Source organism: Primulina tabacum, chromosome 9 (genome assembly GCF_025594145.1).
Source record: "Primulina tabacum isolate GXHZ01 chromosome 9, ASM2559414v2, whole genome shotgun sequence".
NCBI lineage: Eukaryota > Viridiplantae > Streptophyta > Magnoliopsida > Lamiales > Gesneriaceae > Primulina > Primulina tabacum.
In genome coordinates, this window is record NC_134558.1 from 38,263,005 (window position 1) to 38,285,924 (window position 22,920).

A 22,920-nucleotide genomic window follows, 5' to 3' on the forward strand; every position below is an offset into this window, starting at 1 on the left:
ATGAATTTTTCTCAAGATAAGGGTACACAAATGATCTCGTTAAGATATTTAAACAATTAAAAAAATTAAATATATTATTTTTCTAGAAATAATACCAATATGACATTAGTAATTTGATTGTGTTAATTATACTTATGAGTTAATATGAAATATTAAAATCAGTGTCATAAGAGTCAGTAAAAAGATGATTTATTGTCAAAAATATTATTATTATAAATTACAAATAAATGACAACATTTAATCAATATTTTTTTGAATCAATCAATCAGTACTTTTTATGTAATGATAGATTGTTATACTAATTAGAGGTGAGCATTCGGTCGGTTCGGTCGGTCACCGAACTAAATTAGTCATAACAGTTCCAAACCGAAATATTTGTCAATAACCGAACCAATCAAATTATTTTTCATAACCGATGAAATCAAACCGAATTAAAATCGATTAATTCGGTTGGTGTCCGAATTAACCAATTAGTTTTTTTTAAAAATGTAATTTAACTTTAATTATATATGTAATTTTTTTGAACACTACAGTCAACACAAATGCATAAAAACATAAAATCACATACATCACAAATTTTTCTTTAGAATTAGGTCTGATTTTCAGATTAAAAATAAAAAAATATTAAAATTGATAAATAATAAAAATTTATTAAATAATAGTATTTATTATATCGGTTAATTCGGTTAGCCGATTTCAAAATTTTGAAAACCGTAACCGAGTCGAATTAACCGATATAACCGAATTCTTTTAATTTTAAAATTGAATTTCCGAAATAACTGAACCAAATTTTCGAATTGACTCGGTTCGGTCAGTTAATTCAGTCTAACTGAAATTTTGCTCACCCCTAATAATAATGTATAGTTTATATGTTATCAATTATAAATGTCTAATAAATTAAAGGTGACTAGGAAAGTAAAAGCATTCAGTAAAAATTGTTGTCAATTTACATGAAAGAGGATAATAATCAAACAACATTGTAAATAAAAAATTGCATATCATTGATTGTCAAAAAAGATTGTAATAATTGAATATTGTAATAAAATATATGCATTATTGAAAGAATACGAAAAATAACAAAAGAAAACAATATGATAAAAAAGATATGAGAAAAATTTCAGTAGTCTAAATATTTTTTTTAAACTAAAAAAAATATGTTACTTTCCCACGTGCAACGCAAGTACATTATTTTAGTATATATATATATATATAAATTATATATATATATTAAACCTTCGGCTAACACATAAACATATCAATCACGCTAGCTAGATATACCGTACTGGACAAATTATGTGTGATACGCTTGGACACCGTGAGTGCCTGTGCTTTGGCCGATATATTCGTACAGTGCGGCTCCAGAATAATTAAAAGCACATAGATCAGGGTCATAAATCAACGAAACAGCTGTCCTAGTGCAAGGAGTGGACCAAACAAGAAGCGAAGGAATATAGTTAGCAATGTACTGAGCTAAGGATTTGGATATGTGTACAACCTATGTATTATGGATGAACATAAAACAGTTACACAGCAAAAGCAAAGGTGCCCACTTTGCCTCACGTCCATTGGCTGCACTAAATCCAGCATAAAGAAGTTACTGTACTAGGGAAAATGGAGGTATACCAGGTGGCAATCCAAGATTGGTGCGTGATTCTTTTATTACTTGTACTTTCTTGCTTTCCAGCCATGCAGTCCCCCAAAAAAAGTTGAGCCAAACTTCCCACCTAGAAATCACAATGAAATAGTTACTGCATTAGTGAAAAGTTGGCTGGTGAAATCATGGTCATCCCAATGTGCGCAACGCATCTAGTGTGACTCGAACTGATAACTTGGCCCTAGTCCCTAGAGGCCAACTATCGATCATACCTCTTGAATCCAAGTGCTTTTTGGAATCTAAAGGTGGTGTGTGATAACTCGCAAGTTCCATTGTTGAGGAAGGGTATTGATGACAGCAAGCGATCCTGGAGAGAGATCCAATCTGCATGGTATCAAAAACTCGGATCGAAATCTCTCCATTAGAGCAGAGTAGACACAAGTATTTGCTGATGTTAAGAAAGACTAATCTAACAGACAATTTGTAGCAACAGAAAAACCACCAAACTAGCATCATATAGCCACTCTTAGTACCAATCTTAAGAATCAGTAGGATACAATCCTGCTTTTTGTTGGTCAAGTCTCTAGTTTTTCTATCTCTTGTATAGTGATTTACCTTTTCTACGTGGTTGAGAACAGGTTTTCACATCAATATTAGCAAATGCAAACACAAGACAATGACATATCGATGACCTTAATTTACTTAATATTCTTCATAGATGTACGAAGAACAGCAAGTCATGATAAACGCATGTGCGGCCAATGCTCTATGAAGTTTTTAGCAGTCACCATGCAATCTCAAAAGATAATGTGGTATATTCACGGCAGAGTTTTAAGTTTGATTGAAAAGCTAAGATTGGTTTCAATTGTTTTGTGAACCACATCAAATAATAAAATTATTGCACATATTAACCTCGCAATCCTACAACACATTATTAGACTAGACATTGAAGGGGGTGGGGGTGGGGGTGAAGAATGGTACAGTGGTCCTATCATATTCTTGCTTTCATTTTCAACATCATTTCACGTTTCAATATCATATTTTCTTCACCTAAAATCATCTGGTTCCACTTGAGCAAACACACCTTTCTCCCAACTTCTCCATCGCCAAAAAAATGGAAACAAACAGAGATGAAGGAAAGAGGATGATCAAAGTACCAGGATATGACGAGGATGGTGAAGAAGAAAGAGAAGCCGGCGAGGATAACAAGAAAAAACGAGTTTCGAGTTCATCAGGAAGAAAGGCATCGAGCTCGGAAGGATCAGCACAGAAGACTTGTCAGGTGGAAGACTGCACTGTTGACATGACTAATGCCAAGCCCTACCATCGCCGGCATAAAGTTTGTGAATTTCATGCCAAGGCTCCAGTAGTTCTTATTTTTGGGCTCCATCAACGATTCTGCCAGCAGTGCAGCAGGTTCAATTCCTAATATTTAAAATTATTGTTTATACGTGTGCATTTCGAAATACAAGACTAACTTGGTTTCATTATTCCTGGTATAAGATTGACCTGAACAAGTATAAGTTTTCAGCATATAGGAAATTAGCACATTTAAATTATCACAAGTAGCGAATTGAAAATAATGAACACATTAACAGAGAAGCATAGATTTGCTAAGGCCATTGCATTTCATTGATTAAAGGTAGACAATATTAAGAGAGCAATTCATTTTTCTGAGCATCACACAAGGAAACATCACCTCACAATGATGTAAAAGATAAAGATTCTGACTTTTGAGGAAAAACCAATGAAAAAACAGCAGTTCCGGAAGGTTATTTTCTGCAAACAGACTTCATGCGATTAAATTCCACATAAACACGTAGTCCATCATCTGTGATATCGATATATTATGCCTCATTATAACACAAACCCACAATCATTTAACATGTCTGTTCAGTACACAGTGCATTGAGTTGTCATGTAAACTAATTAGCTTAACTGGCATAGTGAGTATGAAATCATCTTGACGATTTCAGCTTTGTCTCCGCAGAGAAGTTGTCAATTTGAATTGATATCAAGACTGCAATGAAACAGTGACTCCATCTCCTTCTTAGCCACCTTTTAAGAGATCGAAAAGACAAGCGATAACATCCTCGCAAGTGTCTTACCATATAATCAGAAAATATTGACATTACTGGAAAAGTATGAAAGCTTATTTCTAAAGATGTCGATATTAAATGACAGACACAGATCCACTAATCTCACGCCATTTTATTGTTGAAAATATAAACTCTGCATTTTCTACACTACCCTTTTCACTATGTGTACTTGAATACTTCGAATAAGTTATCTGAATGGAAACCAATTTAGGCAGGATAGGGTGAATCCATGATGCAGGGCTTAATCGTTAACCTTCATTTTGTGGCTGCCACCTTCTGCAGGTTCCATGAGTTGTCGGAGTTTGATGAAGCTAAAAGAAGTTGCCGCAGGCGTTTAGCAGGACATAATGAGCGCCGCCGCAAGAGCTCATCAGATTCCCACTGACAACAGACACTAAAAGGTCACTAGATTCTATCGAAACCAATGAATATCATCAAAGTTTAACTATCTCTAAACTTTTCAAGAATGCAAAATTCAAGTTTTGATCACTTGAATGCTCTCTATCTTCTGTCAATTGCTGGATTTATAATTCTAAATTGAACGATTAAGTACATAAAAGAAATGGATTTGATGGCCTATGTTTACGTTGTTCTTTTTTTATTTATTCTAGAAGTTGTAGTTAGGCCATAACCATTACCACCAAAATGCCCGTAAAACTTATCTTTGCGCGCATATCTTGCTCGTCGGTAACCATATCAAGCAACTATGATCAATAGCCCGATCAAGATCACTCCACACCAAGTCGAGTACTCACCATTATGAACAGTTCTATTTAGTTGTACTTCGAAGTTATGCTGAAAAGAAAATACCGACATGAGAATAAACTCAAGTATGGCTTTCATTCTTACATCTCTTGCACAAGCACACGCCAGGACTCTGGAATCCAAACTAAGTCATAGAAACCAAACACTCCATCACTGAATGGGCATTAAATTTTTTAGTAAGTATATATATTTTTAGGGAGAATAAATATTTGAGGGAGATTGGGAAAATAATATATTAGGGATTTTATTGTTGAATTTTATTATAATTCGATTAACAAAAATAGAATATAAATTATGCTCCTCTATAAAATATTTAAAAAATATATATTAGTTTTTTCAAGAGTCATAAAAGGTTGAAATAAATAATAATTACATATTAGAAATGGTGATTTGTAATTTTTTTAAAAAATGTAGAAGATTATGTGAAAATATGTCGCTCGTATCTCCCACACACAAAAACAAGGTTTTGAAATTCGTTTCCAAAGCAAGACCAAACCTTTCTCAGGCCTTGGGAGGGCAACGGGTGTAAGCACCAAAAACCTGATCCAGTCCAACCTATTTGGAGCAAGATTGGGCAAGTGAAATGGATTTCGGAAACAATAAAGGGTATTGATTTCTCTATTTCGACGAGTTTAGGTCAGCTAATTGGTTATTAATTTGTCCCATCGTATGCGATGAGTACATGTCACAAACTATCAAAAAACAGATGAAAAGATTTGATTTAGGATTTGAAACGACGTCCAATCCAAGTGTATTTCAAATATATCGCAATTACAGCCAACAAAAAGATTTGAAATATATCCGATATAAATTCGTCCAATCTATTAAAAAGATTTGAAAATCTAATCTCCGACGCTACCTAAATTAACACAAATGGATAGGGACAAGTTCATAATTTATTCCAAAAAAGACACGCAGCAGAACATAAAGTCATACGGAGCAATATGTGCTGCTTAACAGGAAATGTATGATATACTGTATGAATGCATTACAGGACAAGATTGCCCTCGGCAGAATACGAAATGTTGATTCTTCAGTCTCGGAAGTATAATGTGCTATCAGCATATTGTATATTACCAGTCATCTGCTCAAACAGCGTTTACCCAGACCATCACAACTTACTGCGCATGAGTTCACTGGAATAGCTGCTGGTTGTGTGCTGCGCCATATTTTTCAACTTGTCTCTTTCTGCCACAAATTTGGAAAATCGAGAACCCTTCGTTACTTTGCCATTATCTTCTGTGGGGATTTGAGATGACTTGGGTAATAAGGGTGTCGGCTTTGGATACAGTGGTGGCATCAATGCCCATACAGAAGAAAGGTGTTCGTTTGGCTTGTCAAGTTCTTCCAAAATCGGAAAGTCCTGCAAATCTGAATAATGGGATCATTTATTATTACATTTAACCAGAAAATTCAGTCACTTAGGAAGTCAATAATAAGAGTAAGACATTGAAATCTTTCACAGGAGCATCGTTCAAGCGACACCCTTATTCATTTCCTGGAATTTATTTGGTTGATGCATGACCTAGATTGGGTACTCAAGAAAGAGAGTAACCTTTGGAGAACTCAAAAACCGGCTCCAGAGCAGCGCACGGGATGCTGAAGTTCAAATGTGGTATGACAGTCCCTCCACCATGCTTAGCGTTGCTATTGCAACATGAACTAAAAGTTAGATATCAAGATCAATCATTCTACAAGAAGGAAACACTCTACAACATGCACGGGTGTCAAAACCAGAGTGTACAAATATACAAGCGTTTGTGCATATTTACATAGATGGAAGATAAGGGAGAGGAGAAAGATTTGGATCAGGGAATATAAAGTCCCACAATGACTGCAATCTAGAACTGATTTTTATATTTGCCAAGAAAGGCATACCAGGTGTTGCTCGTATTGTTTATACAATATCACAGAAAATTTTCATTACCTAGTGACAAGACCAATCATGCAACCATCTGAATTGACAACAGCACCACCACTACTGCCAGGATGCACCGTAGCTGTTGTTTCAAGCATAGCTGGAAAATGCTTTTGTAAATTAGGTTCGTAGCAGCCATGCTTCCAAGCCCCCTTTGCTTCAATCACTTTGGCTATCACACCAAAGCAGACAGATGGCAGGAAGTCTGTAGAACTCATAAAACGTGGAACCTTAGTAAATAAACTGCAATCGAAACTAAAATGTTAAAATAGAATGACATCAACATAGCTTGACATAATTATCAAGCAGTGGTATTACAAAGAACACGTCCAAGAGGTACATCAAAATGGTAATTGCTTCAAATAGAGAATTCTGCCCCTTGTGTCGAAATGAAATCTTGAAGTGGTGGCTCACAAGATTAGCAAGCACACAATTGAAAAAAAGTAACTCTTTATTGCACAAGAGAAATGGTCAACTGAGAATGCTGACAACACCGACTAGACATGCATTCATTATAGTTCTTACTTCAGAAGAGTAAACAAACCTAATTTATAATGGTAATCAGCAAAAGGTTTTCAAACGACACCATAAACTTTTCTTGAACAACATATCTATACTTGTATAAACACGGTAACGATCCCATCATAATTAACATTCAGATGGCAGAAAAAATGAAGCAATGGAACTGTCATTAAGACTACACGGAACTTACCACATCGTGGTCCAAAAAGCCCGTGCCCAATTACATATGCCTTTGATCCAGGGGAAGGACAACTGAAGTCCATCGCTATAGGACAAAGTTGATCAGGATAAAGTTGATCAGAAGCAAACTCAATCTGCAGCAATGCAATATCTAAAGGCCCTTTTGATATATAAACTATGCTAGCATCAGTCCACAGCCAAGGGTTCTTAAAATCTAATCGCACGCGTATACCCCTCTGGCTTATGATGGTCGAGCTGTGTCTTGATAACATATTTTCATTGGTAAGATAATTTGTTGGCTGCAGATTCTGATTTGACTTATAAAATGTTTCAAGTGTCCGTGACTTAGTCACATTTCTTTCACTGTTTACAGAAGTCTTGCCAAACCTCCATGGCTCCAGAAGATGAGCATTTGTAAGAACCAGACCTTTCTTATTGAGCAAAATACCAGAAGCCCACGATCCATCATCAGTGGTAATCAGACAAATCGAAGCCATCACCTTCTCAACAGGCGATGGAATCTGGGAACCTGAATGGATATGATAATGCTAATTAGTTAAGAACTCAACTGAGAAACATTTGATTGCCTTCTTGACTGCATTATCCAACTTACCACTGTTCAAGTTGATTCCATCACGAGGAAAAAGAGGCCCATCCTGCAGCAAGCCACTGCAAGAAGATGCAATTGCTTCCCATGGAATAACCAGCTGTCAATGAAAGCTACAGTTTTTGTAAAGCAGACATGAAACAATCAAAGACAAATAAGATTGCCTAGGAAACCTGTTAATCTCTATGTACTTTAAAAAAATACCCATAATAATTTTAAAAAACAGATGCATAAATAGAGTTCACATTTAAAATCTCAAAAGGTCAATGATTTTACAGAAGACCCGCATAAAGTGACATTGTCATACATGATTCATCATTATATATCGAACAAGGAATAGATTCAGTTTTTCTCAGACTTTATTCATATCAAATAACCAAACCAACATTTGAAAGTCGTGTTTCTCTGGCATACCTGAATCTCAGTACCACCGATTTTTTGTCGCAGTGGTCTAGTCAAAAGACCAACAAATTGAGCTTGTTCATTAAAAACTGGGCTACCTTCCATTCCTGAGATACATAAAGTAACAAAGCTTTCATAAACAACAGGACAAATAGAAACAATAAGACCTTCAGACTAGAAACTCACCAGGAAGGCACCTAATATCAGCCATCAACAAAGATCTACTGAAGGAGCTCGACGGATAGGTATTGGAAACTGATCCAATCGAAATACTGAATCCCAATGCAACAAGATTAGAAAGAGCATTTCAAACACAAATGGCAATATATCAAGATAATATCATACGGCCATAGGCTACCAGTATGACAGTCTTTTAGTTCATAAGAGAGCAACCATAAGTACTTAGGATTGCCTAAATTTAAATTCTACAATCAATGCAGTGACAAAGAACGCAGAAACCTTCATATTAGGTCAACAGATATGTATGCATTTACACATTGCCTTTTAAGATGCAATTACAGGAAAAATAAACAAGAATAGAGGAGAAAACCAAGTAAATAAGCAGCGATTACTTGTCAAAGAAGTGAACAGGAGACAATATGCCAAAAGGAGAACCCATCACTAGAAGAAGATCTCCTCTCTTTGGGACACACGTTTGCAGCTTTGGCAAATTCTGAGGAAAAAAGAAGACTCGCCATCATTTTCAGTGCTTCAGAATAGATTGTAGCAAAAAAAAGTAAATTTAATCACAATATATGGAAAGCCTATAACTTGTTAAAGATATGTGATTCCATCAACATAGGGTACAAAATTAATACCATCATGGACTGTTTTAAGGTAATTGCTAGCAAGGCAATTCTCGTAGCTGATTGTCCCATAAGACTTGGATTATTTGAATCGGTCCCCAGCATAAGCCACTGGCTGTGGGAGGATGAATGCTCAACCTGAAATGATCATTTGACAGTTCCTGTTACATGATACACCATTAATAGTCAAATTGTGCCATTCATTTTAGACGTGTCCAGATATTATCCAGATTGTGGGAGCAAAGTCATTCAAATCGTGCAAAATCACATCCCAAAAGAAATTGAAATATAAATTCAAAGCATGTCAGAACAGAGCATAGTTAAATTTTAACAAACTATGCACTCAAAAAACCTATAAATTTCTATTTTAACCCAAAAAAATTACAGAAATTTCACATAGTGACAGAGAACATAACATTACACTAAAAAAAATTGTACTATTTACCCAATCCTCACATGCCAATGTGACATCTTTGCCCCTTCAAGGTTATGGATATACATTGACAGCATATATATTTCATTTTTATCCTACTATACAAATAGGAAAACTTAAAAACAATATTATAATAAGACTGGTAGGCAGATGATGAAATGCGATTATACACCTGCGCACGAGAATTGCCAATAATATGTTGAGGACCACGGCTATGAGATGCTAGAGACCAACCAACTTCCCAACCATTTTCCATTAAACCACAAGAAGCTTCAATTAGCGACTGAACGGCAGTAGATGATTGAGGAATGTCAACCTTCACAGAAAGTTATCATGATAAGCATAAAGGTATAATATGCAAGAAAGACTCATGCTATGTGCCTATAAGATTTAATGCTATGGTATTTGCTACCAGTGTAAAAAGGAATGATAAAAATGGACAGCTTCACGATTCAGACTACGGAGGCTCACTTAGTTCCTAATTCCACTAGCGATGAATATAATACTTACTATTCCAAGGAGTTCAGCAGGCAACCATGGTAAAGACTCCATGTCTGGCCGGTCATCGATATCTTCTGCATCAGATTTCCCCTAGTCATAAAAAAAGTACAAAATCTTGAGATCTCTCAAACGTCCACTCTCATTCACCATCATTATAGATGTTATAAAACTAAGAACTTTCTGAGAGTCGATCATACCTCCACCAATACATCAATTTTAGCACCTGGTATCAGATGAGCCTTGCCCTACGAGAATTAAAGCACAAGTGTTAACAGGGGAAGAAGCTTAAAATGCCCATGAAACACCCCAAAGAAATATAATACATGCAATATCTTGGGTGCGTGAGAATATGTCAAAAGATCCTACCTGTAATGTGTTGTCCCGATATTGTTTCAATAAAAATGGTTCAATCACAGATGCAGCTGTCAAAACAAATACTGTCCTAGAAGATCTTCCGTCTCCATCGGAACCCATAAAAAGCATTCCAGACGCTGAGAGTGTTGTCCTGCCTGAACTACAACAGCACAATAACATGGTTTCAGTTCAATAAATACATCAAATCACAAATCCATTTACAACTTACTTGTAATGGTGAAATGCCTGATTTCTCATTTTCAAACCCTTTGGGTCCTAATAACCATGGAGAACAAAACATCCATCAACAACACGATAAAAACATTAACTGTTGAAAAAAAAAAAACTCCAATGATCATGAAATACGAACTTAATAATCCAAAAATCAAAGTTAAAAGCAAAATACTGTAGAATCATCAAACAGGGGCGAGATAGCATAAACAGTTAATGACACGAAGTATAAAAGCACAAGAATCTTGAAATCTGGAATACAACTCAAGAAATTATCAATAAAAAAGCTTCATTTGAGCTCTCGAAAGGGCAAAACAAAACAAAAACAATACAAGGGATGACTTACAGGACCTTCAACGCGAACCATAACCGCGAAGTTTCGGGCAAAATCAGCAACCTCAGGAAGACCCATGAAGACAATCTTTCAACGAAGTCGCACACTGTGATTGGATATTCCCCTGTATTCAATCTAGGTTTGCTAGAAAATTAAATGGTTTGGCTGAGCATGGAAGCGTGACGACACAACGGATAGGAGATCGGTTTCCGAAGAGAATATGCAGCCGCCTCCCGATCCGCCGCCACTATCATTCTTAAACACTTGTTCCACACTTCTGTTCTCGCCTTCTGATGTAGTCCACATGCCGTGACATATACTCCATGGGGTTGGAGTTGAGAACTTGGGATATTGGAAGTATTTTTCGATAATAATCTCAGCATTAAAAGGTTGGTTGCAGGCTTATGTTAATTGCATTTCAACCCCTGTAATTTCAGTCGCAACTTGATATGATTGAGCTTGCGGATGAATCAAGATAATTTGAATTTAAAATTTATTAATTTTGGCTGAAAACTATTGTTAGAAGGTAGATTAATAAATTAATAAATTTATTAACTTCTTGAGTTTCCCGTGACACACACTTTAGCATCTTATTAAAAAAAATGTGTTCGACAACTTTTGTGTAAAAGTATATATTATTTTATTATAATATCATGCTTATGAATTAGATTAGATAAAATTTATTGATATAGTTTGGATTTTATATAAATTAAAGATAAATTCGAGATAAAATCGAAACAAATAAGAGATTTACAAAAATTATTAATAAATTTCCACCAACAACTTCAGCTACCAAATATTATGATGTTAGAATTTTTATATAAATTAAAGATAAGTCGGAGAAAAAATCGGAAAAAGATAGAGAGATGTTTAATAAATCTCTACTTTTATATAAATTAAAGATAAGTTAGAGATAAAATCGAAAAAAGATAAGAGATGTATAAAAATTATTAATAAATCTCCACCAACAAATTCAGCTATCAAATATTATGAAATTTAAACTTATGTATAAATTAGAGATAAGTCGGAGAAAAAATCGAAAAAAAGATTCAAAGATGTTTAATAAATCTCCACCAACAAATGCAACTAACAAATATCATCAAATATAAAACCGCGAAAAAACTTCAGTGTTATATTAACATATCAAAATTAGTTAATATGAGATGTTCAAATTTAATAATATATTATAGAATATAGATTCGAAATTCATCAAACTATTCTAACTCGTCTGACTCCGGTAGTCCGGTTTACTCATCGGTTTCATTCATATAAACATTGATATATAACGTATAAAATCGAATGAGATGGAGTTATATCTATACGTTAATTTTGTACTTAAAATTTTAAATTAATACCAAACAAATACAATAAAACATGATGTTAATAAAATTCTTTTGATTTTATATTTTTTTTCTTTTGTATGTAATCAAATATGTTAATATTATATTTTATAATATTTTAATACAGAAAATACGTGAACTTGATATGGGATGTTTCAAAAACATATTTTCTCACTCAAAAGTTAAAGATATGAGATTTAAAAACAATTTACCCGAAAAATAATGCTAAAAATAAATATAAAAGATATCTCGTGCATCTGTTAATAAAACAGCCCAGAAAAATCTAACTTCGTCGTCGTCGTTATTAATTAAAACGATCTTAGTATTTATCAATCGAAATAAAAGGATTTAGCTAGCTATACATGCGGAGAATAAATTATTTTCTTAAAATTTTACATATAATCCTTATAGATAATGATTCAATTTAATTATTCGATTTATTACTGAAGCCCAAGTTAATTATAAAAACTCAAACCCACAATTAACTATAAAAACCTAAACCCACTGTACACTCCAAAAAAAATATATAAATAAGAGATGATTCTCATTATTCAAGAAATAATTATTTGAATTATTTAACGCCCGTCGTCTCTAATGTTTGTTTGTGACGCATATGATATATAACCCACGAAAATTTCTCTACGTCAACTACTTAGATCCGTTTACTAACAGAATCATTCAGATAATCACAATTTTTTTACTGCATCAAATCCCATTCCCAAACGTCAGTTCAACTTGACATGGATCATCAACAAGACAAAATATATAATTTCATGGAGCATGAAAATCGACATCCCCGCTCCTATTATTTTATTATTTATTTATGCTCGCACAAAAGATAGCAGCCAATCTACACTGTCCAGAGAGTTTACTAGATCAAGCTGGAAAGTTGGAGTCAAATAAGGAAGAAAAGCTAGTTAATTTACAATAATTAAGATAAATTACGGCAAACCAAACTCGAGTTCCTCGCAGGAAATCAAGAAACACGGCTAGTCTATGTACATGCAGTACGCGAATCTAACGATGATGTTTGCTCCTCGTATCTTCACTGTAAAGCCTGTAATCAAATAATTGATTAAAGTAGAATAGAGATGCTTGTCAATGAAATTGTACGCTACAAAATGATCAGATGGAGAAAATCGAATTCCAATACTTACCAGTCATAGACAGTGGGAGAATTTGGCTGCGGCCTGTCAAAGTAATTAGCGCCGACATTCTTAGTGGCGAGGTTGCTTCCGGGGTGGAACACGCTCCGCCAAACATTGTCCCTCCGCGCCGCTGTTGGTGAGAGAGCATTCTGCGCCCCCGGAGTCGTGGGCGGGGTTCCGGGGCTCGCCGGCATCGACAGAGACCTCGCGTACTTGCTACTACTACTTCCCTCTCCACCGATATCTGATCATCAACATCGAGACACACGCATACAAACACGGGTTGGTGCACGTTTTTGCTTAAGAGAAAGGAAGAAGTTGGCAGCTGATGTGATTAACATACCTTTGACGTTCAAGGGATTTGCGAAGTCTTTCTTGAGGTGTTTGAGGCCACGCTCGGGCTGAGGCCCGGCGACAACATCGTCCCAAAGATGATCAAGCAGCACCATTTTCTTGGCTTGGATTCTTCTTCCCAAGTGAGATATCCAAGCAGAAGAATAAATAGAGAGGGTTTTGTGGCCAAAATATCTGATCCAAGTGTAACGTTTCACTATTTCCAAACGGTAAGGGCCAGGACAGACCGGTAAATCTTGACAAATGGTGTGGTTTATGGAAAACAAGGAGTGGAAAAAGAGAGTATATGGGAATAGATAAGGATGAAGACTTGAAGGCAGGTGTGGGACTCGAGAGTAGGACAGATGGCTTGGGGAGTTGCTGTCCAATTGTACGTTTGTCATCTATTGGCTCAATTCTCTGTTCATTATAATAAAAAATTTATTTGATTGATTATTTAAATTTTTAAATAAGATATTTGTACTCAAAGTCATATACGTTGTGGTCCAATTGATGAGGTAATTGATTCTTTTTATTTGGACAAAAATTTGTACCGACAGTTTTGTGTAAGAAGGATTTTTTATTTGCATCTTTTATGAAAAATATTACTTTTTATGCTTAACGGTAGGATTAACTCATCTAAAAGATAAAGATTCGTGAGATCGTCTCACGAAATTTCTATTTTTTGGGTAGTATTTTTATATAATATGCTAATTGCAAAGGTTGCAGATCATTAGTGTAGGCCCATTACAAGGAGGAATATTAACCCCTCAATATGCTATTCCTCCTATACATCATATTTATGGCCCATTTGTCCCCAATAATTAACTCTTGTCTATCCTATTTCGTTAATCATTATTATCTTCTATGGCCGCGTTTGGTTCGGATGATTAGCCGGGATAGATTATTTTATCCTACTTAGTCAGCTGTTTGGTACGCGTGATTATTTAACCAAGTCAATCCCTCCTATGAATGATTAGGTTATATTAGGTAGGTTAAAATAATACCTCCTCACCCCCTAGGATTATTTATCCAACTCTTAATATCTCATATTTTTCCAATTTTACCCTTTTCTTATATTCAAACTCACCACCACTTCCCGCCACCGACCGCCGCCGCCACGATCGCCCCCGGCCGACTGCCGACGTACCGCCGGCCGAGCCCCGGCCGACTGCCGCCGCCCGCGCCGACTATTTCCGGTGTCGGTCGAAATTTCCGGCCGGCCATTTTTGGCCGCCGCCTCCCGCCTGCCGTTTCCGGCCGCCGTCCGTCGCCACCACTGTTGCCGTCGCCGCCGCCGCCGCGAAGGGGAAGGGCAATTTTGTCTTTTCATCAAAAAATTCAAAATTATCCTACACTTAAAAATCTTACCAAACATAATATTATTTTACACCATATATTACAATCCTACCACAATCATTTTTTTTATCATTTACATACTAATCATTAGTTTATCATATCCTTCCAATCAAACGCAGAGTATAAATATTTGTGCAATTAGAACATTAAGGCACTAAATTAGAATTAATTAGTATTAATTCTGATTTATTATTTTGATTACTATATTTTAGTAATTAAATAATAAATCTGTCATAATAACTTGAAACGGTTTAGTGAAATCTTTCGAATTGATAGTGTCTATTCAGAAAAAATTCTGAACGGAGAAATACTTGTTCAGAAAAGGTGTTTATTCAGACAATAACATACTTTGACAGAAAATGTTTCGATATAATTTCATTTTTGAATTGTACAGTGCAAATTTCTCTAATTCGATCGAAACAAAATAACATTCTGAAAAATTATTTTCTAACAGGATCTGAACGCTACTCCCACTCCCAATATATATGATCGAAATTAAAGTCTTTCCGAGTACTTCGCTGTTTTGCTAATCAGAGAACAGAGCGGAGACAAGTAAATCTTGGAGAAAGACGGCTCTCCCGGCTGCCTGTTGCGTTCTTTCTTCACGCTCTTCGCGACTCAATGATGAATCCAAACTGCTGCAACAAAGCAGGGAAAGGGTTAGGATAAAATGGTAAATAACTTCGTTAAAGATCACCATTGGGATCGGGTAGAGCAAATGTCTCTCATCACATAAAAGAAAGAACTTTTAATTCGATGCCACGTTTTTCAAGGTTTTGTCCCATCAGAATATGAAGGGTATCCCCCTTCCCAGTTTTATAATCCAAAATGTTCAGTTTTAAGAAGACAGTTTTGAGAAAGTGAGAAGAATTACTAACATTACCATGTTTACACCCTCAGTGTGATTCAATGTCAGGAAGCATATACAATTTCTGCAGACCAACGAACCCATTCCCAGTCACTATGTTGAAATCAATTCCCAGGAAATGATAAGTTTTGGTCGTGGAGTCTAGGCAAGCAATTGCCGAGGCAAAGATGATTTACAGGGCAGTCGGTCTCCTACATCTACCCTATGTATATACATGTTTTTTCTTTCATGCACACAACAGAGTTTTCGCCTCCCTAATCGTAACTACTGACAGATTTTCATTTGGTCTCCTATATTCAGTTTTCGACTCAACCAAGACAGTTGGCTCATCACAAAGAAAACTAAAGATTTAAAATGTTCAATTTGACAAAGGGAAATTGGCTCTTTACCTCGATTTCCAAACAGATAGTGATGCATCACTTTTTGAGGAGATTTCCTCAATACTCGACATCATAGATTTTGAAATTTCCTCACTTTCAGAACCCATAAAGTTCAAAACAAGAGATGACAAGAAAGGATCAGCAACAGCAGCAGCATTGGATGAAGCTGCATTGTTGGATCGGTAAGTGCTGCCTCCAAGAAGTGCCTGAAGATGGGCTTCACGAAGATCCTTACCCAGCAGAGACAACGCTTGACTGTTTGGAGCGGGAACTCTACGCAATCTGCGACGTCTCTGAAAGTGACTGTAAGTTATAGAAATCTTTGACACGGTTTAAGTATAGGAGTGAATAAAATAAAATCATGCAATAATATACTGGAATCTTCTTTTCACAAAAAGGATATCTTGAATAAGTGTCCGTGTTGTAGAGTTATGTGACTTAACACGTCCTGTGTGACTTTAGCCGAACAAACTGGACAGATCTGCATGAAATGAATAAATCAAGGATAATCCAGCCTAGCTCATAATACTTACAACACCAATTAATAATTATCAAAGCACATGTAGCTGAAATTTTATTTAGTCAATTGGCAGTGAACAGAGTTGGTGGCAAGCACACAAAAAATTTAATTTCTCATGGAATGAAAGAGCATTATCAAATGTGGAAATTGGGAAGATTTTGCACGATAAAAAATGAAATACAGGAATCCAGAACTATGAAATCTAACCAAAGGCACATGATCAAAATGCAATATCCTTTCCATTTGTTAGGGAAACGTGATATAAAATGTTAAAACTGATACTTAGGACACAATAACAAGCCTTACAAGATCAATAAACAAACAAATATCGGTCTGAACACTTAAAAGTTTCGTCTTCCAAAATGTAGTATGTCGTCTTCAACCAGATCACCCTCAAACCAAATCCCAGGTCCTCCACTGCCTCAGTCGCATAATTCCAACTTTATTTTAATGAACAAGGGCTCAATAAATAACTGGTCTAAATTATTAAAGTAAGTTGTCCCATCCATCTCAAGAAAAATACCCAAAAAATCTTGAATTCTTATATATTTTATACATTTTTCATAAGTATCGATGTCATTACACTTGTATTATTGGACAGTGCCCCTGATTGGTTCTCACTGCAAGGCGGGGTGTGTGTGTGTGTATTTATATAATTTACAGAAGAAATCGAATTAACCATGAATCAAACTTTCCACCGGATGAAACAAATCTTGAACCAGTTATAAAAAGAAAAACGGGATCAGAGCAAATGTACAAAAGCAATCCAAAATATATATTGAAATACATACACGTACACAAATGCAAAGAGAAACTCACGGCGGGTCTGGATTCACTAGGATGTTCATCTTCAAGATGTGGGCAAAGGGACGCTATATCTAACTCCTCGAAACAATAGGGGCATGGGAAATCGGATCGGATGTCTTCTTCCACCTCGAAACCATCCCTTCCAAATCGATCTACAAAAAACCAGAAAAAATGCAGAAGAAAAAAGACTTGCAGATCAATCGAGAGAAGCACAAACACTATAAATTAGATAAAATGAAGCAAACCCAATTGAGAGAAGCCATGGTTATGCGAGAGATGGTGGTGATTCAACAGATTAAACTGCCTTTTCGCGGCGGCCAAGCGATTGGTCCAGAAATCAGAGTCCATGAATTGATTATAATACAAGTAGATCAAAAAATTTGATGAAAAAAATACACAGACGGGTCGAAATAAAAAACAGTTGAATCACAGAAATATATTTAGAAGCTGCTGTAGGTTTTTATTCCCGAAAAAGAAATAACAAAATGGATATATTTCTTGTTTTAGAATGAATCGATTGTGGAATTGGCTCTGAGAATCATTTGGAAGCTGGAGCTCTTTTGACTTTTTCTTCATGTTTGTGCATGTATATGTGTCCGATGGGTTCCCTAAATCAGACAAAAATAATTTCGCTGTTGTGAGGTGGATAATATGGGTATTTTCAACCGATTTTTCATTTTTTTTAGTAAAAACTAAACTTAAATCATACGAAATATGATTAAGATAAGAACATTTTCTCGTGTGAAATGGTCTCACGAATTTTTGTATGTGAGACGGATCAAACCTACCGATATTCATAATAAAAAGTAATATTTTTTCATGGATGACCCAAATAAGATATTCGTCCCATAAAATACGATCCGTGAGATCATCTCACGCAAATTTTTGTCAAAAATATTTTATGTATGAATAAATAAGATATTATTAAAAAAATAATTTATAAATTGATAACCAAATCAGACAGACCAGCTATGATTTGTCATATTCTGTATAAATATTATTTTATCATTCATATATATAATTCTATCTATATAGTATTATTTTTTAAAAAATAGAAAATCACACAAACGACTATATTTAAATACATTATATGGATTTCAAAAAAAAAAAACATTATATGTAATATTACGAATCAAATAATTTTTGTTTTATTATATTGAAATATCCTTACAAAAATATTTATTTAAAACACCAAACATCTAATTGGGCCTTATTATAGTCCATATTGTTGGGCCTCCAATGACCCGGGAAACATTAGGATAGAGGACGAACAACAGAACATAAACGGGCGTCGTTTTAAATTCCACCAACATTTAGGGTTCCCGTTCACACACTAAAACCCTAGAACAAATCTCATTTCACCTCCTCCATTTCTGTTTATCTCAGTTCATGGCGACTAAGGCCCCTCCGAGAAGATCGCAGAAAATCGGAACCGCCGCTGTGGAAAAGCCCGGACTTAGGAAGCCGGTGTTTGTCAAAGTCGATGCCTTGAAACCGGGGACAACCGGGCATACAGTCTTGGTGAAAGTGGTGACCTCGACTACTGTCCTCAACAAGAAACCCCGGAACCTCAATTTTCGTGGTTCGCAGAACCAGAATACTAGAATCTCTGAATGCCTTGTCGGGGACGAAACTGGGACTATACTCTTCACTGCTCGTAACGACCAAGGTACACCTCTGCCCCACCCCCAAAAAAAAAAAAAAAAAACCATTCTTTCTCATGTTCTTAGAGATTCGTATTCTCTATTTGAATGTTTTTTTTCCCCAAAATTCGTTGTAAAATGTTGGAATAGACTATTTAAGCATCAATTTGTGATTTAATTTACATAACGTTGTTGCTGAAATTAACGCTTTTGTTTGCATTTGCTTTCATAATTTAAGTTATTGGTCAAACTTCTACTTTAACATGTCCTATGCGTTATGAATTCTCATCTAAAGGTCGATATTTGTTGTACATGAGCTCCCTTTTCTTTATGATTCCAATATGAGTAACACGTATGTTCAATACTTAAGATTGTGTGGGCTAATGTAGCTCCCCATATTTATGCTTTGCGAGCCGTAGTTTTATTGCTCTTGTTTTCTGAATGACCGTGGGTGGAGACTGGTTTAATTATTTCTTCTATATTAATCATTTATGTTGGTTTTGTTGCTTCCTCTGTACGTCTCTATTTCATGCATTTAACGTATCTAGCTAGATTTTCTTGCTTCCGTGGCAGATTGTGCCTTTTGATCGTGGTTCTTTCCGTGGTCATATTTTGTTTCTGGTGCTTCCTGTTGGGTCATTCAGAAATATGTTTGAAAACATTTTTACCTTTTTTATCATCCAATTATTTTTCATATTATTTTAGCTCTTTGATTCTGTAATTTTGTTAAATAGTTGTTTAATGAGGCCACTGCATATTGTGCACGTGTATTTGTAGATGAGAAGCTTTAATTTATTTGCAGTTGAGCTGATGAAGCCAGGTAATACTGTGATACTTCGGAATTCAAAGATTGACATGTTCAAAGGGTCCATGAGGCTGGCTGTGGATAAATGGGGACTCGTTGAAGTCACTGAACCAGCAAATTTTGTGGTCAAAGAGGACAATAATCTGTCCCTAATCGAGTACGAGTTGGTTAATGTGGTGGATGAATCTTGAAAAGGACATATTTTTCCTGGATGGTGTTGGGGTTCGATTTAATTTGTGAGTATTGGGCTTTGATATACAGATTTATGGGATTAGGTTGTTTTTTTTCCATTTAAGTTAATTGCCATGCGATGGGACTAATCTAATTTTCGGTTCAAGTGCTGGTGTGTACAAAAGATTGTCTTTTAGCTCCACCGCATGTGCAAAATGTGGGAGAATGAAATTCTTGAGGTTTAGTGGTGTGGTGTCTGTACTCAATATGCTCCTTGTCGCTTATTGTTTGCTTCTAATATGAAGATGTGACTATCATTTCTCATGATTTGTGAGATAATAGCCTCTGTATATGAAACGAGCCATACCGCAGCACAATTACTATTGATCAAAGGAAGCACAGCTTGTTTTGTGCCGATGGGTTATTAAGAGATTTCCTTTATCTTCTTATAATAATATTATGTGTTGGGGGAGGGTGATTTTACCCTACACCTACAAGGGTGAGGCTGGTGTTTGTTTCGGCTAAAGAAAGTGGCTAACGAGGTATCAAGACTGATGGATAAAACCTCGGTCTGGAGATGGTTCAGTTGTTGATTTGATTAGATTAGGATTCAAATATAATTGATTTTCATGCATAAAATGACCCAAGGTGAGTAAAAACAAGCGATTCTCAATCAACTGTAGTCTTCCGATTGAAATAGTTATCTGTACGATGTTGCATAATTCTTTGTTATGTTATGTGCATTTTTCGCCAGGAAAGTGAACAAAACCGTTGCACATGATAATTAACTTTAACGGTCTTATTTTAAAACGTGATCTTCCATGCCAGTTCATGGGTTGCGGATTAAATGGCCATATAATTAAATTGAATAAATAATATATTTACTTCAGTGACGTATCAAGTGCACGTATAGTTCAGTGGATAGATCTGTAATATTTCCTAAGCAGAAAGTAGTAGGTTTGAACCGGTTTATGAGATCCTATCTATGTGGGCACTACCCTCAGTTCATTTCAATGGATAAGATCTTGCCACACATACAATTTCAAAAAAAAAATGGGTTATATATATGCATGGATAAATCTTGATCATCCATCCTATCATGGGGACAATGCTCACATGGGTAGGATGAAATAAACTGTTTGAACCTGGCACGTTCCCAACTTTTTAACCTCCCATTGTGCAATTGCAATCCGTATATTTTTTGATTCCAGTTTATTTCATTGTCGTAGTTCATATTTCTCGAGGGATCCAAATTTTAATAGCTTTTTATGACTTGATTTTAAACTCTAAGAATATTGCTAGAATTTAATTTAATTTTTTTTGGCAGAGCAACCGTCATACTAACTTATTGTTGGTGCCTGGATTTCTTTATTATTTTTTTTTTTGACAAAAGATTTCTTTATTTTTAGGAAGTTGATACCTTGATTCCTTTGCATCGGACGCACTCGATGTTCCCGGACGGGTTCATCCCTGATCGACATTATGATCAATGATGATATACTTTTACGGTCATATCCAGGTATGTATTCGATGTGATCTTGTCACCACGTTGCAAATTTTAAGGTCATTTTATATTATTGGCGCTTTCGGCTTTCCAAGTGAAACATTTTTGCATATTTTCTTATTTAACCAAACATACTTCATTTAAGTTAATTTCTTACAATTTATAATCCTTGTTAACAGGACAAACCAACTGAATGTCCTTCCAAGAAAATGCATTTGAGGGTTCAAAGGTCTAACTTTCACAGTTCATTGTTATATTACCCAAACGAAGACAAATTAGTAAATTACAAAAGCCCAGAATTACGTCGGTCAAGCCATGAAGGTTTGTCGGGCTTGCTTGTCCCTGCACGTTGCCCGATTCACTCAGCCCAATTCCTATATATATATATTTTAAAAAAACACTTATGTACATGCAACATGTAATTGATGCATGCAACATATGTTGAAAATTATCCGACTTCAGACTAATCGAGCATGATAATATATTTGACAGAGTTCAAGCTAGAAATTATCTCTAAAAGCTCACGAACCAACTCGAGTAGTTACATTTGATAACCAAATTTTCGAATAAAAATCGATGTCTAAGTTCCTCAAAAAAACTGTCAAGGTTTATTGATATTTTGTTTGAATATATTGTATTCGATCAACAACCGTGACATTTTTTTAAAACTCCGGTTCCCTGTACTGTCCAAGTTATGCTCATCAACTTTCAATTTCTAGACCCAATTTAAGTAAACTTCACGTTTTCAACTTTAATTAATATGGTGAAGTTGAAGGTGGAAATTAATTTTTATTATGTTAAACATTTGGATCTTTAATTACATGATTAAATCATCTTTGAAAAAACTTTTGAAAGAGAATTAGTTAAGTTTTATTTATATCTTTTCGGAAGTAATAAAATCTAGGCGCAAAAACTATTGTTAGACGATCTCACGGATCGTACTTTGTAAGACGAATATCTTATTTGGATCATCTATAAAAAAATATTATTTTTCATGCTAAGAGTATTAATTTACAGCAACTTTAGGGCAAAGAATTGGCTATTTAATTATGCTACAGCGGTATATTTTTATATTCAATATAAAGTCTATTTTGTTTTGAATTTACATATTTTCACAACCCAAAAATTTAGTGAAGAAAGTAGTTAGCCGGTGGGGGCAGCTGCAGGTCAATTAATGTCTCATACTAAGAATGGAACCGTAATCATTATAATCATAGTCGTATCGACCCACCCGGCGATACCACTTGCATGTTTTTTCCTTTTTTGCTCCAAACAAAATGAGGACCTCGCATTTCT

At 35.3% G+C, this 22,920-nt stretch overlaps 5 protein-coding genes and 1 long non-coding RNA gene across 7 annotated transcripts; 2 read left to right on the forward strand and 4 right to left on the reverse strand.

The window, feature by feature from the left end:
• Positions 1-1,301: 1,301 nt before the first annotated feature.
• On the reverse strand, positions 1,302-3,968 carry LOC142555925 (uncharacterized). The gene is made up of 3 exons (XR_012822470.1): positions 3,294-3,968; positions 1,867-1,978; positions 1,302-1,724 (listed from the first exon to the last, which is right to left on the reverse strand). It is a non-coding gene; the product is annotated as an uncharacterized LOC142555925 (long non-coding RNA).
• LOC142555924 (squamosa promoter-binding protein 1-like) lies at positions 2,539-4,499 on the forward strand. Its single transcript, XM_075667073.1, has 2 exons — positions 2,539-3,010; positions 3,976-4,499. The coding sequence occupies exons 1-2, from the start codon at positions 2,709-2,711 to the stop codon at positions 4,076-4,078; spliced, it is 405 nt and encodes a 134-aa protein (XP_075523188.1). The 5' UTR covers positions 2,539-2,708; the 3' UTR covers positions 4,079-4,499.
• A 660-nt stretch (positions 4,500-5,159) lies between these two features.
• Positions 5,160-11,140, reverse strand: LOC142555926 (glyoxysomal processing protease, glyoxysomal). Its single transcript, XM_075667074.1, has 15 exons — positions 10,759-11,140; positions 10,411-10,457; positions 10,194-10,341; positions 10,025-10,072; positions 9,837-9,917; positions 9,499-9,642; positions 8,906-9,031; positions 8,660-8,760; positions 8,274-8,359; positions 8,100-8,194; positions 7,692-7,785; positions 7,089-7,607; positions 6,386-6,581; positions 6,014-6,105; positions 5,160-5,829 (listed from the first exon to the last, which is right to left on the reverse strand). Exons 1-15 carry the CDS (start codon positions 10,822-10,824, stop codon positions 5,570-5,572), a joined length of 2,103 nt encoding a protein of 700 aa, XP_075523189.1. The 5' UTR covers positions 10,825-11,140; the 3' UTR covers positions 5,160-5,569.
• Positions 11,141-12,848: 1,708 nt separating this feature from the next.
• LOC142555927 (auxin-repressed 12.5 kDa protein-like) lies at positions 12,849-13,815 on the reverse strand. Its single transcript, XM_075667076.1, has 3 exons — positions 13,578-13,815; positions 13,244-13,478; positions 12,849-13,143 (listed from the first exon to the last, which is right to left on the reverse strand). The coding sequence occupies exons 1-3, from the start codon at positions 13,681-13,683 to the stop codon at positions 13,104-13,106; spliced, it is 381 nt and encodes a 126-aa protein (XP_075523191.1). The 5' UTR covers positions 13,684-13,815; the 3' UTR covers positions 12,849-13,103.
• Positions 13,816-15,404: 1,589 nt separating this feature from the next.
• Positions 15,405-18,111, reverse strand: LOC142555928 (protein DEHYDRATION-INDUCED 19-like). Of its 2 annotated transcripts, none has more exons than XM_075667078.1 (5): positions 17,747-18,111; positions 17,514-17,653; positions 16,578-16,655; positions 16,184-16,473; positions 15,405-15,561 (listed from the first exon to the last, which is right to left on the reverse strand). In XM_075667078.1, the coding sequence occupies exons 1-5, from the start codon at positions 17,847-17,849 to the stop codon at positions 15,453-15,455; spliced, it is 720 nt and encodes a 239-aa protein (XP_075523193.1). In that variant the 5' UTR covers positions 17,850-18,111; the 3' UTR covers positions 15,405-15,452. The 2 variants fall into 2 exon arrangements, with proteins under 2 accessions (XP_075523193.1, XP_075523192.1); XM_075667077.1 differs by having other exon boundaries at positions 15,405-15,564; positions 17,747-18,110.
• Positions 18,112-18,785: 674 nt separating this feature from the next.
• LOC142555929 (uncharacterized protein At4g28440-like) lies at positions 18,786-20,544 on the forward strand. The gene is made up of 2 exons (XM_075667079.1): positions 18,786-19,170; positions 19,947-20,544. Exons 1-2 carry the CDS (start codon positions 18,891-18,893, stop codon positions 20,138-20,140), a joined length of 474 nt encoding a protein of 157 aa, XP_075523194.1. The 5' UTR covers positions 18,786-18,890; the 3' UTR covers positions 20,141-20,544.
• The last annotated feature ends 2,376 nt before the right edge of the window (positions 20,545-22,920 follow it).